This window comes from Vicugna pacos, chromosome 4 (genome assembly GCF_048564905.1).
Source record: "Vicugna pacos chromosome 4, VicPac4, whole genome shotgun sequence".
In the NCBI taxonomy this organism is placed as follows: Eukaryota; Metazoa; Chordata; class Mammalia; order Artiodactyla; family Camelidae; genus Vicugna; species Vicugna pacos.
The window spans coordinates 20,464,864-20,480,399 of NC_132990.1; the positions used below are offsets into that span (position 1 = coordinate 20,464,864).

At 39.0% G+C, this 15,536-nt stretch overlaps 1 protein-coding gene across 4 annotated transcripts in view; it reads left to right on the plus strand.

The window, feature by feature from the left end:
- The first annotated feature begins 248 nt into the window (after positions 1–248).
- The window catches only part of MLLT3 (MLLT3 super elongation complex subunit), a 236,697-nt gene continuing 221,409 nt past the window's right edge, over positions 249–15,536 (plus strand). Inside the window, exons 1-2 of one of the 4 annotated variants that reach the window (XM_072959333.1) lie at positions 249–524; positions 1,928–2,108. In XM_072959333.1, coding sequence (XP_072815434.1) covers positions 513–524; positions 1,928–2,108 — 193 coding nt within the window. In that variant the 5' untranslated portion in view covers positions 249–512. Of the gene's footprint in view, positions 525–764; positions 990–1,927; positions 2,109–15,536 lie in introns of those variants that run through there. The other 3 variants (XM_072959331.1, XM_072959334.1, XM_072959332.1) reach the window with 3 other exon arrangements.

Here is a 15,536-nt window from a genome sequence, read left to right on the forward strand (position 1 = left end):
CATTCCGGCGCCCCCTCCCCGCCGTTCTCCCCACCTCCCCCCCACCCCCCAGCAGGAACCTGTTACTTTAAGCGAGGCGTTCAGTGTGGCGGTGCTGGCCGCCGGGGTTTCGGGAGGCGGCTGGTGATTGGTTCTTTCGAGCTCCCCCTGGCTCACTCGCTCGGCCTCCCCGCGCGCTCCGCCCCTCCCGCGCGCCCTCCCTCCGCCCCGTGAGGCTCGGAGCCCCGGTGTCAGGCGCAACGGCGCATGCTCCGGAATCTCATCCTCTGGCCCTGGAGCTGCTGCTGCTGCTGCTGCTTTTGCTTTTGGGGCTGAGTTTAATAAGCGAGCGAGCGAGCGAGCAAGCGGGCGAGCAAGCGAACGCGGGGGGAAAAAGGCAGAGAATGTCCGCCATCTACCCTCCGCTCCTGGGCGCGCTCTCATTCATAGCAGCCTCTTCATGAATTACAGCTGAGGGGGGCGGGGGAGGGGGGTACCACACAACACCCCAGCAAACCTCCGGGCCCCCAGGCATGGCTAGCTCGGTAAGTACATGCAAAAAAAATAAATAAATAAAAGACCCCCCTTCCCCGCCTTTCCTCCCTCGCCCTGCGCCGCCGCCGCCGCCGCAGCCCAGACAGCGCCAGCGCTCCGCGGTTCCAATTAGAGAAAGGTTGGTACGGCTTGCAGGGAGCTGCTGCCTCTCCCTCAGCCTCCGCTCCCCTCCCTCCCCAACACCCCCCCCCCGCCCCGCGCGCGCACACACACACATACACACTCACTAACACACACTCGCCCCTCCACCCCCCGCGCCTCCCTCCCTCCTCGCCTCTCTTTGCAATCGCAAGAAGCGCACTCTCGCTCACACGCGCGCACTCACACACACACACTCACACACGGTGGAAGGAGGCGAATAATAACTCAGCCATATTTCAGCCGCCGCCGCCGCCGCCGGGAGCCGCGGGCACAGTCCGGGGACGCGGCGAGCAGCCTCGGCGGCCGCTACGATGGTGCGTTCTCCGCGGCGCGCGAGTGTGAGCCGGAGTGTGCGGGCTGACAGCGGCGGGGCGGCACGCAACTTTGCCCCCGCGCCGGGCTGTGCGCAGTTGGGGCTCGGCGACTGTCCGCTCGCCGCCCTGCCTTTTTGAATTTCATTTTTAGGGGGAGGTGGAAGGTACTTTGGGGCCACTTTGGCTCTTGGAAGTGTGTTGCGGGGGCTCTTTTCGGCTGGCCTTGACGATTGCTTGGGGCTTTTCGCTGGGGGGTGCGGGGTGCCTTAAGTTACGGGTGCCTCGGCGTGTTTTCCTGCGGGCGGGCGTGTGTGTGTGTGTGTGACGATGTCTCATTTTTGCTGTGCACGAACCCCGTGGTAAAAGCACGGGAGTTTGTGCCATCGGCAGAGGCTGCTTGTAGTTTCCATTCCGCCTGGCACAGCGCTCCACACGAACGCACACACACACGTACACAAAGACTTGCTCGGCGTGTGCCTGTCGCCGCGGTACTTTCGGGGTGGGGGCTGGCCAGAACCCCCCTCGGGGGTCCCAGCTACCTCCCCTCCCACGCCGGGAAACCGCCCCGGCATCGCCTCCTAATTGTCTTCTAATTTGTTTCTGATGCATTTGTTGTAGTGCTTGTAGTGGCGGAGCGCGCTCGCCCCTCTTCCCCTCGATCCCCGGACCCCCTTCCCGATCGGGGGTAACATTCCGTTACAATCCTGGCCGATGTGAATGCGGTCCCGGGGGCGCCAGGGGCCGGGCCGGCCCGGTGGGGTGTATTTGGGGGTGTGGGGTGTGCGCGCCCACGCGCGTGAAACGTGGATGCAGAGGGCACCGCAGTTTCCTTTTATGTGCGTTTCAAGAAGGAGGAAAAAAATGTCAGGCGTAATGTTCAGTGTCGAACGGTCGCCTTCCTGTTGTTCACGGCTGTCTCTCCTCCCCCCTGCCCGCAGTGTGCCGTGCAGGTGAAGCTGGAGCTGGGGCACCGCGCCCAGGTGAGGAAAAAACCCACCGTGGAGGGCTTCACCCACGACTGGATGGTGTTCGTGCGCGGCCCGGAGCACAGTAACATACAGCACTTTGTGGAGAAAGTCGTCTTCCACTTGCACGAAAGCTTCCCTAGGCCAAAAAGAGGTAGGGCTCGAATACAAAAGGAGCTTGATAAAAAATGTCTTTGCTCGCGGAGGAAACAATCGCTTGGCCGGGGCGGTCCCCCTGCCCCTCTCCCCGCCCCCCCGCGTCGCGCTCGCCGGCGTAGCTCGGGACCGGGGTGCGCGGCGCCGCGCTGGCCAGGTCCCCGCTCCCGCCCGCGCGCGCGCCACTTCGGCTCCGTGAAAGTCACCGCAGAGAAAGGACCGTCAGGTGTCGAGTGTTTATTCATCCCAAGGCAGCTCTCACCGGTCCTCTGGGGTTAGCCGCGGGTTCTGCGGGGAAGGTGCAATTAGTTGTTGGGCTTGGAGTCGTGGGGAGTGGGGCTGGAGGAAATACACAGCCTGTGCCCCTCTCCTTAACCTAGAGAAATTGAGATTTACCTCTGTTGTTAGCAGAGGATGCATGGATGTAGTTATTGTTCCGACCTGAGAAGTCACCTCTCATTAGGGTCTTCTCTGCCTTCCTGCCGGTGTTTGAGGCATTAGGAGCCGGTTGTCATAGACTTCTTTTTGTGGGTTAGCCACCTCTACCCCCCACTGTCAGGATTTTCTCTTTAGTTGAGGGGGGACGCTTACTGGTCCCTAGCCCCCTATGGCACTTGATGGCTCATTCGATTTTGAGCAGCGTTCTGAAGTGTCTGCCCGATGCGATCTGCAGGGAAGACGGTTCCTGCAAAGGTCGAAGCTAAGTTTCAGAGCCACAGTGTTGCCTTGCCTTCTACTTCAGTCCTTCCCCACCATGGTGTTTAGCCTTGGTGTCTGGTTTGCATAATCCTGCTCAGCCTCTGCGGTCCCAAACATCTTCCATAAAGGACAGGGCAGTTTTGGGGGCGGGGAGGGGGGGAAGGAACGGAGTATTATTTTATAGGAAATTTAAAGAAGGTTTAGAGAAATCCCAACTTCTATTCCCTTCAGCCTCTGAAAAGCTACTGTCTGGTTGTTTTAGTTGGATTAGTGGAGGTAACAGTACAAATACAATAAGGTGCTTTGTTTGTGAGCAGGTTTATTTATCTAAGTCGACACAATGGTTGGTAGTTATCTTCCATTTGATCCGTAATCTTTATTGGCATCTAGAACTCCTGCAGTTTCTTAGCGTAACATCATAATAAATCCATTCTGCTTACAGCTACGTTGAAATTATTGAACATTCAGGGGCTTGAATAAAGAAAGGAGAAATGCTGTGTGCCTTAGAGGTGGCAGAGATTTGTGTTGATGCTTATTTTTGTTTCCAGAGCTCATGTACTGGTACGTAGGATTGTATGTTTTGCTTATAGTGATTTATTTTACAGCTGCTCTTGAAAACTTGAACAGTTGCATTTGATGGGCTTTGCTGGATGGTTAATAAATGAATCCAGCTTCTAAGAGAGGGTATGAGATATGCATAGCCTATAGGAATTAACATTTAGATTTTGTTAGCTTTTTATATCAGAACAGAGCCATAGGTACACTTCCTTTTTTCCTCAAAACTGGTAGATGAGGCTGGGTCTGGTGACTCTTGGAATCTTGCTCTCCCTTTTCCAAATGTGTCCGCAGAACCACTGTAAGGAGTTTAAACAAAAGAAACCACCTTGGTACACACTATTACGACTACTTGGCTGCTGTTCACTTAGAGGTGAAATACCCTTTTAAAAAAAGGAATATTTATTATATTAGGAAAACTAAGCTGGTTGGCAGAAGATGTAACTCTTAAGATAACTTTGTTTAGGTGCCTTAACTGTCAACAAATTGGCATTATGAAATTAAGGATGATCAGTCTCTCTGTGTATTTCACCACTGTTCCTCTGCAGCAGTGGGTGTGTTGTGACATTCCCCTTTATTTCCCATACTTAATGATTTTCTGTCCTGCCTGAGGGGATGTGAGAGTGCTACCTGCACAACCCACACCTGGGAGTTTTGTTGCTAGGCGTGGTAAGTGACTTGGTAACACTGATGTCTTCTTAGACGCCTCTAGTGAGAGGTATCTGCTTGTTGGTTGGGCTCTTCAATTTTTATCCTCAGCTGTGGTGTTTCTTTATGTAGTCTATAAGCCATTGTTTAAAAATGTTTATTTTTGGATTTTTATTTGTATGTGTGCTTCCCATGATGTGACAAGTCCTGGGAAAAATGCCAGCTTGCATAGCCCAGGAGAGACCTTGTCATACTGTAATTACACATGATTCAGATTGCAAGAGAAGTTCTCTGTGTTCATTGGGAATAGTTAGTTGTAAATTCAAGTAACACCAAACATGCCACTTAATCCTGAGACTAATTTTTTGGCTTCGAAGGTCTTTCAAAATGATAAGAATAAATACAGAGTATGAATGCCAGGCATTTCTAAGTCTACTTCTGTACCTTTTAAAGGTGTTGTATTTTTGATCTTACAGATTTATAAATAACAGGATTGGAAATGGGAAAAACTGCAAAAATGGCTTTGTGAAAGATCTAAGTTATAAGATATTTAAAAGAAAGGCACATACTCTAAACTGTAAATGGCTATTATATAATGACAATTTAAATCTGTTTCACTATATACAGTAGCTGATAAACAGAAGGGGAATTAGAAATGAGGATACACTGCTTAGCTACAAAGATGAATGAGTTCTTAGTTTGATAAATCTTTGGTTTGGAAAGGTAAATTGATTTTCAAGTTGATTTCCTTTATTCAACAGTAATATTAGGATAATTTGTAGAGTAAGAAATTATAGTATATTCAACTTGTTGCCCAGTGAGAATTATATATATTGTTTCAGAATTGAGCTAATTGGACTTGAATTAATGAGGTTTTACTCTGTCCCAAGGACGTGTTGGAGACTTTCAATTTAAAACTACAAGCAAAGTCCTAGAAAGGAGATTTTGTTGTAAGAGTGAAGCCCGGAATGTCCATTAGCCATAAGAGACTAGGCAAGTTAGAGTATAGTGCATTTTAAAACTATCTACTTGCAAAAAAAGAGACTGTAACTTATTTATTAGTATCAAAGATTTTTTATAGTGTGATATGACTGAAATGAATAGTCACATTCAAAACATTTCATTTAAAATATTTTTTCATTTTTAGTGTGATGTGAATTTGAGTGAACTTTCTTTCCAATTACTGCCATCCTACTATTTCTGTCTGTTCCATTGACATTTATGATATGAAATCTGTTGCTTATTATTTTGTGTAAGCTAATTTGGCCACTGGTGTGATTTGATAGCTTTTTATTTGTAGCCTTAGTCCTTTGAGTGGGCAGATAAAGCATAATAAATCTACGCTTATAGCTTTCCTTTAGGTATTTGAGCCCAGCTTTACTATGTAGTTTTGATTTGTGTTAGAGAGTTTTCTGAAATAATTTGGATAACTTTTTATCAGGGTATCTAAAATTTGAGGGCTCACTAGTTGAAGATCTTGTGTGCACCTGGTGTATTTTCTCTCCTAAGGTTTGTAAAAGGTTTATAGAAGAAACAAAGATGGGTGACTATACTGATAGACTCAGTGAGTGTTACACGATTTTTGTAGAGTTCTGAATGGAATTAAGATGACCAGTGAGAACAGTTTTACAACTTGACATTTTGAAGCAACATAAAGTATAATTTACCAAGGCACTTAAAAAGTTGAATTGCTGAAGGAAATCTCATATGCTGTTAGTGAAAATGTAAATTGGACACGGACATTTTGGAGGGCATTTGGCAAAATCTGTTAAGGTTTTAAATATTTATACACGTTGACCCAGCAATTTTACTTCTAGGAATTTTCCGACAGATAGGGTTTCACGACTTGACAAAGATACGGCATATTTTTTGTGAAGAAGGCCATGAGGGCCATAGAGAGGACCTCAGTTGGGTACAGATAGGTGATGGTTATCTATTAAAAAAGAGGGTGAATCTATTTGTAGCGGCAGGAAGATGTTCAAGAGATACTATGTGAAATAAGACAAATAACTAAATCAGTGTGATCCCATTTAAAAATGTGTTTATACAGATAAAAAGTATATGTGTGTATGTGTATAAATAAATAAATTCTGGATGAATGGGCACCGAACATTTACTAATAATTTTCTTAAGTGGATGCTTATGGTATTGATAATGATGAGAGGTTATTTTTGTAATGTTTGATGTTTTAAAAAATAAAGGTTAATTCTGTATATTTAAGGCAGTCCAATGAGCACTAATTAGTTTTTAAGACGAAAAGACAGCAAGTAAAGACCCAATATAGAATATTGCCTTTCAGACAGAGATTAGCATGTAGCTCTCTAAAAGGGATCTTGAACTATCTTGGGTAGATGTTATTGTTCATTTGTGAGGAGGAGTTAGGTTGGGAATTTCTGTGTAAGTTATATCTATGAATGTTGACTGTATTTGAAATTAAGCCAGAGATATTTTAAACAAATTACTTATAAATTTGTTTAAAGATAGCAATAATCAACCCATTAGGTTAACACATAAATACTATTTTAATGGAAAATTATTTTCCAAAACAAAAAGAAAAGTGAGAAGAATGGCATCACTTAATTTTGTTTGTGTGCATGTGAATCTCTTTAACATTTTGTTTAATAGAAGACAGCTGGGTCTACTTCGGTGCTTCTGTATTCAGTCTGTTGGGTTATCACCCATGTAGCCTATGGAAAACTCTGCTATACACTCATGAGAGAATGAGAGTGAAAATGGCAGATAATGTCTTAGAGTTGTCATGAAAATAGTTTTAATTTTGCCAGTCCCTGGAAAAGGTTTTGAGGATCCTGGGGTCCCCAGACTTAACACTTGAAGAACCTCTGACATAAAATATTCAGCATACAACCTGGCACAGATAAACTGCCCTAATAATATGTGGAAGCTGGTTTTCTCTGTAAACATTATTATTGTTGCTAATAAAAATACCTCATTTAATGGGAAGAGAAAAGATAAATCTTCCAAGGTACTTGCATGGTTAAGTTTCAGGGCAACACTTAATCAACAATTATTTTCCAAGAAGAAAAATTCAGACTTGGGTTTTACCTGGTATAAACCATTTTATGTCCATTTTATTGTGTATCATCTGTGTCATGCAGAAGCCTTCTACATCTAATATAGTAAGTGACCCTCTGCAGAAGTATCTCTAGGAGGTAGACAGGGCAGGGGGATCAGTTGGTTTGATAATTTTTCTTTAAAGATTTTTTGTTGCTTCTCTTGGTGCTTTGAAGTTCCCTTCTAATGGTCTTCCATGGGCCAACCTTAGCCATTTAGCTCTTTTCCTGGTCATCTATTACAGATGATCCCTACTACTTAACACAGCTTTTACAATTCTAAGATGTGGAACTTTTTTTGTTTTATATCTCTTAGTGACTTAAATCTTCAAAAGAGAACTTGGAAAGTTAAGATACTTGGGAATGGGAGGAAATGTTAAACACAATTATAGCAATTATGTAGTTAAGCAAGGACTCTCTGTATTACTGAACTTACTGGACTTTAATCTTTATTGACCAGATTTTAGGGTATTTTTTATTCTCAAGCAATGCTTTACACTGTCCTAATGGAAATAATATAGAATTCTCTAGTTTTTTCCCTTGGCTTTTATACTTTCTTTCTGATTTTATGTTTTCATTCCTTAAAGAAGCAGCTGACTTGTAGAAGGAGAAATTCTCTTGTCTCAGTAATACAAATTAATACTCTTTTAAAACATTCTATTTTGCACGTGTGTGGCCAGAGTCTCTCTACTTCATCCTCTTCCTCATAACATATATTTTAATGTTTTAATCTTCTATTGTCTTGTATATTGTGGTGTTCCTTATTGTTTGCAGTGCTGTGTTCATTTTTGAGACTATAATTTGTTTGAAAAGAGCTTTTGGATAAATACTTCCTCATTGATGGTATTACAGGTAATTCACAAGTTTTTGTTAGCTTGTTATAGACCATAGAAGAAATTACATGGCACAATTGTACAGTTCAGCTTTTATGAAGGACCTATATATTAATTTTTTACATACAAATAAAAATTGTATTTTCTAATTTATACCTATGTTTTTTATAGAAAAATCAAACCACAGAAATATTAAGAAAGGAGTTACCTGAACATTCTTCATAGGTAACCATAATTAATAGTTTGGTAGGCATCTTTTTATATTTATATACACACACATAAATAGAAATTAACTACAAATTAACATTAATTCATTCAACAGGTGGTTTTTGGAACTCCTATTATGTGCCTAGAATACTTCTAAGAGTTAAGGATAAAACAGATAAACATTTCTACCCTCATGGTATAAGGTGAGATATCTTTTGAAGCTGAATTTTATATTATATTGGATGTAGATTATCTGGACATTTTTATTATTCTCAGTTTTAACTTGTTACGAATAATGCTATCGTTAACATCCTTGACATTCATTTTTATAGTTTTTCCAATAATTTCTTTATATGGAAAGAAAATTTTGATATTCATCACCAAACTTCCCTCCAAAAAGATTGTGCCAGTTTATACTTCCCTAGGGGTTGGGAGACTGCCTATTTCCCCACGTGGTTGCCAATACTGGGGATTAAAAGATTTTTTTTATATTTGCCAATCTGCTGCATGAAATGATACCTCATTTTCATTTGCATTTATTTGATTAGTAAGGCCACATATCCTTTTATGTGTGTATATATTTACCATTTGTTGTCTGTGATATACTTGTTTTGTGCCCTTTTTGCATTTCTCAAAAAAAAAAAAAAAGGTACAGGAAAATAAAAAGGAAAGAATAACAGACATTCAAATTGCCACTACCAGGAATGAACAAATGTTTACATTTTATCATATTTGATTCCTATTTATTTATTTTTAGCGGATTAAGTATTACAGCTGTAGCTTAAGTTTTTAAATGCTTTCCAACCTTTTCTTACAAGTCTTCAGCCATTCCTCCATCTATTTGTGTACATTTGCACATTTCTTTCATTTGAGATATAATTCTGACACCATAGAATTCACCCCTTTAAAATGTAAAATTCAGTGTTTTTTAATATAGTCACAAGATTGTGCAACAATGACCACTACTTAATTTCAGAACATTTCCACAAGTGAATCATTTTGTGTTTTGCTTTTTCGTCCCGCTCAATATGTTTTTGAACCTTTCCCCATTTCATCTAGAGAGCCAAGTCATTCCCTTTAATTCTTTTGCTTAGTATTTAGTTGTAAAAATATATTCTGTGCTTACTTTCCTGTTCTATGAGGAAAATAAGTACTGCTTTTTCTACGTCTTTGCCAATGTTGGATAATTAAAAATTTGTTATTTTTCATATTAGTTGAAATATGGTATCTGTTTTCATTGGCATTTCTCTGCTGCCTAATAGGGTTAAGCATTTTCTATGCGTTTACTGACCATTTAGATTTCCTCTTTATTGCCTTCTTTTTATATCCTTTGTCTTAAAAAAGAAGATTGGGATGTTTGTCTTTTTCTTATCTGTAGGATGGTAATCCTTTGTTATTTGTGTGGAAGATATTTTGTTCCATTTTTGTTTCTGTTTCTTGTAGCCTAATGTATGGTGTCTTTTTGTCACACACAAGTTTTTAATTTTGTCAAATTGATCTGTTTTATTTTGTTTTCCTGTCTGGTTTTGGGGTTTTGTTAAAGAATATAATTTGTGGGCATGGTAATGTGCTTAAGCAGCGGACTTTATATATGCAGGATACAGTGATAGGACTGGAGGAGATGTAAATAAGAGAAAGAGGAGGTCCCTGCCTTCAATGTGCTTGTATCTTTTAGAGCTGGAAAGGACACTTGAGATTCTTCATCTTTGTTTACCCTATCATTTTACTTTTAATCAGAAGCCTAGAAATGTGGAGTGATCTTGCACATAGACACAATGAGTCACAAGTGTGCTGGTGCAAAGATAACTAGTAATAAATGGTGATAAATGTTTACTTTTAAAACATTGAGTGATTGTTCACTTATATTGGCAGACAAATGTTCAGCCATAACAACTTTTGTAGGCATGATCTAGCACTTAATTAAGTGATGGTAACCGTGGTAGATGCTGTTTAAAAGGAAAAAGTTCTCTAGCTACTTTCAGGCAAAATCAAATTCCTTTTATGCATTAATTTAAGGTTTGCCTTTGAGATTAAATCATTAGGAAAAATTGTGATGGAATGGTAGGTATTCCCTGATATTTTGCACCCCTGTCCCCTCCATGGTAGGACTGCAGTTCCTTGAAGGATGCAGAACATTGTTTTAAGAAATAATGTTGCATGACCTAATCCTTAAGTGTGTTAAGTTTATAGTTATTGAAGCCTGAAGAAGGCGTTTATCATTGAATTTCTAAAAAGATAAGGCTAGCATTCGGGTGTGATTTAGTTGGTATGTGGTAGTTAACAATTAACTTTTTGGGTGAAATCAGTGCGCCATCATTTTTTTATTAAAGAAAATTAGAGCTTATCTTGAACTTAATTCTGAGGTCCATTTATTGAAAATAATATTCAGAAGTGATTATAAAGATGATCTGTTGAATTTAATTAGAGTTATTAGCCATCTTAGAAGATTGATATTCTCAGAGCCAAATACATTTTAATATATTTAATTTGGCCAATCGTAGATTTTTTTCTTTGTTCCTTTCCAGCAGAAATCATTAGTTAGTTATTTTCCCATCAATACTAGGCCAGACGCTGTGTATATGTATTGATTTTTAAAAGCAAAATATACATTAACAATTTCCTAAAATATTAATAACAGTAGCAGCAGCCTAGAGAGAGGGAGATTTACTTTCCTCTTAATGTTTCTAGATATAAATTTAATCTGCTTTATGCCTTTGCTCTTTGTAGCTAGGTTTTTTTCCCTTTCCCTCTCAGGATGGTGTTGGGGAAGGTTTGTGTCAGGTTATGCCAGATGTCTATTTATTTTGATAAACACTTACAGGATTTTGAATGTTTAAAAACAAGGTTCATTGTAGACCTCATGCCATCCGTACCTTTTGCCCAAAACACTCCATTAATACGAGTTGCTGAATAGTGAAAGCTTTCTTTGTATTGAAGAAATATTCTTCTATTTTACAAAATATTTTTCTCCATTGATTTCTTTCCTTGTTCCTGTAATATAAGCAGCTGTTTTGAAGCGACTGTTACTGAAAAAGAGAGATTTCAGGCTGTTGGGATTTAACTGCTTTTAGTGGGACAGGTTATGCCAAATGCCGACAGACCTGCAGATCGTCTTACCGGAGCTGCTTGTTGTATGACTTTTCCTACCTGTGCCCAGAAATAGTACAGAGCAGCAGGAGGCTGCTTTCCTCATCGCGTGGAGCACTGAGCATGCGTTACGTGTTTCAGCCAGCCCAGCGCTCACCTCTCCCGTGTGTATGTACCTGCCATCCCTCCTGGGTTGCATTAGACTTACACATCCGATGAGATGGGACCTATGTTATCCCGTAGGTAGTACTCATACCTTCGACCAGTGTAGTCTAGACATTGGACTTTTGAGGAGGGGCACAATATAACTTCAAAGCAGATAATCGCAAGTCAGAAAAAGAGTTTTAGAATCCTGACTTTAACATCCACTTCTCTAAGTGGTACATGATTACTCAGCCTTCTGAAACTTACTTCTTCTGTACCTCTAATAATTGACTTTGTGTAAACAGAATCACCACTTGAATTTAGCAGGAAACATTGCGTCTGCTGAGAATCACATTTTCTGGAATGTGTTTTAGCTTATGTTATGGGCGAAAAAGTGAATTTTTCTCCTTTTCTATGTTTTCTCCCTTTTTCTTTCTTCACCTTCTTCAAATGCCTTTTTTTAAAGCTAGACACAAATTTGAGAGACTTGGCCAGGTCTATCTTTTTTTTTTTCTTTTTTTTTTTTCACTACTTAATCCATGAAATACAACTAGCCTTTTAGCTTTAAAAATAGGAGTCAGATGTATTCCAGTAACTGGTGGGAGCAGTATTTAGTAATGCAGGAGGGAAGGCCCTGGCCTGGGAGGTAAAAGGGATGTGTTTGGACTGAGTAAGCTCTGTGCACTTTTCCAGCCTCGAAATATTATTTTTCCTTAGTTTTTAAAAAAGGCTAAATTCTGAGTTTGTCATTGATCTAGCATTTTTGTAAAGATGAAATAACTACCATTTATTATATATCAACTGTATGTATGTTGGTTATCTTGCTAGACAGTAGACATGTGCTGATGTATTTAATTTCAAACTTTTCTTCAGTGTAGTAGTTTGGAGAATGATTTTTTTGAAAAAACAAAATATTGATATGAACTTGAGTGTATTGGAATTTTACCTTTTTTAAATGAGTGTATGAACAGTGGAATGGATAAAAGACTTGCTGAATAATAGGGAAGCAGAAAATAACATAGGTAATTCACCAAATACGTGGTTAACTTGTAGTTATGAAAAGTTACCTTCTGATTATTCTGGTGCCATTTACACCAACCATCAACTGCTACTTGTAGGCTGGAGCAGTCTAGGAACTCAGGAGACTGTCTGAAACTTCACCCTCAAATATGGTTCTTGACTAAGTCATTAGATCACTGGGTTTTTTTTTTTTTTTGTAGTGAAAGTTGGCTGATATTTTAAAAAATTTCATATAACATAGGCCAGACCTTGACATTTTGTCACTTTGCTTTTCTGAAGTATCATGTTTCAGATAACTATTTGCATTTCTGTTGTCAATAGAATAATAACTGGGCACTTGGACTTACATCCAAGAAAGTGTGTCAGATCTTTGATCACTCAACATACTTGCAGGGTTTTCTGTTTAATAATTTAGATGCTTCATTGCAGTTGTCTTGAAAAGCAAGTTCCCTTTCGCTCTTGACTTGCAACATGCTGCATAACTTTTAAGTTAAAGAAAAAATAATTCTAGCTTTACCATTCCTACTTTGAAGGGAATTGTCCAATGACTGACGAGAGCCAAAGATTTAATTCATACAAAAATACACAAGTGCAGACATTTTAAAGAGAGTGGCAAATAAATGAGAATTGTCTTATGTTGTAAGGCTACACAGCAGCTTGTAGTTAGTGCTACTTGGTGTCTTTCTGTGGAATGTCTTTTTTCAGTTTCTCATGATCACTCATTTCAGTATGATTCAGTCCATTTTCTTTATATCAGGATGGCCAGAATTGTTTATCTTTACCCACATTTAGCGAATTGTATGGCAGATAAAAATACATCAGTGAAAACATGGGAAGAAAATACTTAGCAACATGTTAACAGAAGTTATCTCTGGAAGGTGGGATATCAGGAAATTCTTGTCATTGGTAAAATTTGTGAGATTTTTCAAGCTTTCTTGAATGATGCATATTAGTTAGTGAAAGTAAAAGTAGATACTTAAATGTACATGTGAATATGTTTACAATAAATGTTTTAGTTTTTTTTTTTTTAAGTAATCTCATTTGGAACACAAACAGGAATGTCTTCCCCAAGGAATGTTTTCATATTTTGTTATTTGAAATTTAACCACCTTGCCATTCTGAGTGTTTTCTTTTAATATTACTATGAATATATACATAAATACTTTGTTGATTGTAACCTTTAAAGAGAGACATGTAGATCATGTTCTTACCTTTCTTAACAATTAATACTGTGTTGAAGGTATAAAATTAATCAGATTAACCTGATTTATATAAATTATTCTTTGTAACAGAAAGACCACTGTTAAATATTTCAGTACAGTATACATTTTTGGAGTACTTACAGAAGTTTTGATCTTTTTTACCTGTGGAGTTTTGATAAGTGTAACTTTGTTGATTAATGTGTTTATTTTGATGGGTAGCGGTAGAAAAATTTCCAGGGCCTATGTCTGACTTTAAAAACTGTCTACAAATGAAAGGACTCTCTTTATGTTTTGATATATGGTGATACTGCTAAAAATAAAAGGGGTCTGTAGTTGGAAATAAAGACCCACTTCTAGTTTGTGTCTTTTTGTATGTAATCTGGAAGTTAAACATTAAATTATTAGAAGTAAAAAGTACAAAAACAACTACTAAAACCAAGGCAAGAATAATATTTGGAGCAGGGAAAGAAGTCCTTTTTGGGTGGAGAATTGATGCATGATTGCATAAACAAACAGTATTTTACTATTAAAGTGGCTTCAGTAATATTTCATAAACAGGCTACAAAAATAACCAGAAATTTTAAAAAATTAAAATTAAAATGTAACTGTGTTTTATATACAATGCAAATTGATATGAATGTTTCTTAAATACAACTAAAAGAAATGATTTCTGCAAAATAAGGGAGTTAAATTTAGTTGTCTTGGAAGGTCTCTATGCAATCTAAAACTTACCTGATTAATTCCATGTTATTATGATTAATGGGAAATCATCTTTAATATTAAAAGAAAACTACAAGTATACTGGGCTCAAATGCATAGCAAAGCTATGTGTCAAATAAAAACAAATTCCTTTTCCCTTTAGTGTTAGATGCTTTTACAAGATTCATAAATTATAGTTAGCCAGATTAACTCCAGTTTAGAATGTAAAATATAGAAATTGGTGTTTGTCATCTGAGCATTTCTTTGTTAGCTGCTTGAATAAAATTGCCACTTTAAGTTCTATTTGCTAACATTTGGAATGACATTACATTTTCACGGGTTTTAATTTGGTTCTGCTGATAAAATTTTTATTTTACTATTTCTCTTCCTTTTGAGAGAATTCTGAATGGGATTCATAGTGGCCTGGATTCCTTTCTTCAGGATTAAGGTGTGGTTGAGAATGAGGAAGATACACTCTTTGGCACCTTGATTACAGCTCACTGTATTTACTTGCTACTGTTCTTATTAATCTATGGAGATGTCTTAACTGAAAATACAAAAAATAAAGGAATTGTTTTAAAACCTATTTTAAATGAATATTCAGGGGACCAAGCCAAAACTTGAGAGTTTGAACATTGTGAAGACTTGGTTTGAAAATTGCAGATTGTTAGAGATTCCCGATTTGGCACTAAATGAAATAAATATACTCATAGAATTTTATTATAGGACAGACAAAGCGATGGTAGACCAAGATAATGTGTGCCTGGCTCTTATTGGGAGCATATAGAGTGGGAGCATATTTTGCAGTGAAAGGGGAGCAAAAGGACAAGGTGTTCTCTACTTGTAAAGACTGCAGAGTTTTCTTTATGTTATTGTAGAAGGACATTATTTTTGCTTTGGTGTGCTTAAAACTAAAGGGCAAATGATCCAAAAGAATAATCTTGAAATTCAATAGCAAGAAAACTACTTGACATTGTGGGCTGGAGGCCAGCAAACGTGTTGCTTTCATTGAATGCGTGGGAAATGGGGCAGGCCTGGAATTTAAAGAGACAGGGTGCAGTACCCTAGAAAAGAAAAGCTCTCCTGTATGATTTGCTTACTTGGGGGAAAAAAAGAGACTTAAAGTTTTCTCTAAAGGATCTTTATTGGATCAACTGTTTAAGGCATTGAAAGACACTGAGTGAATTTTTCCTAACTCCACCTCCCATCTCCCTAGCCATCTTCTCTTGTCTGAAATCAGTGCTGAGTAAAACTGTTTATA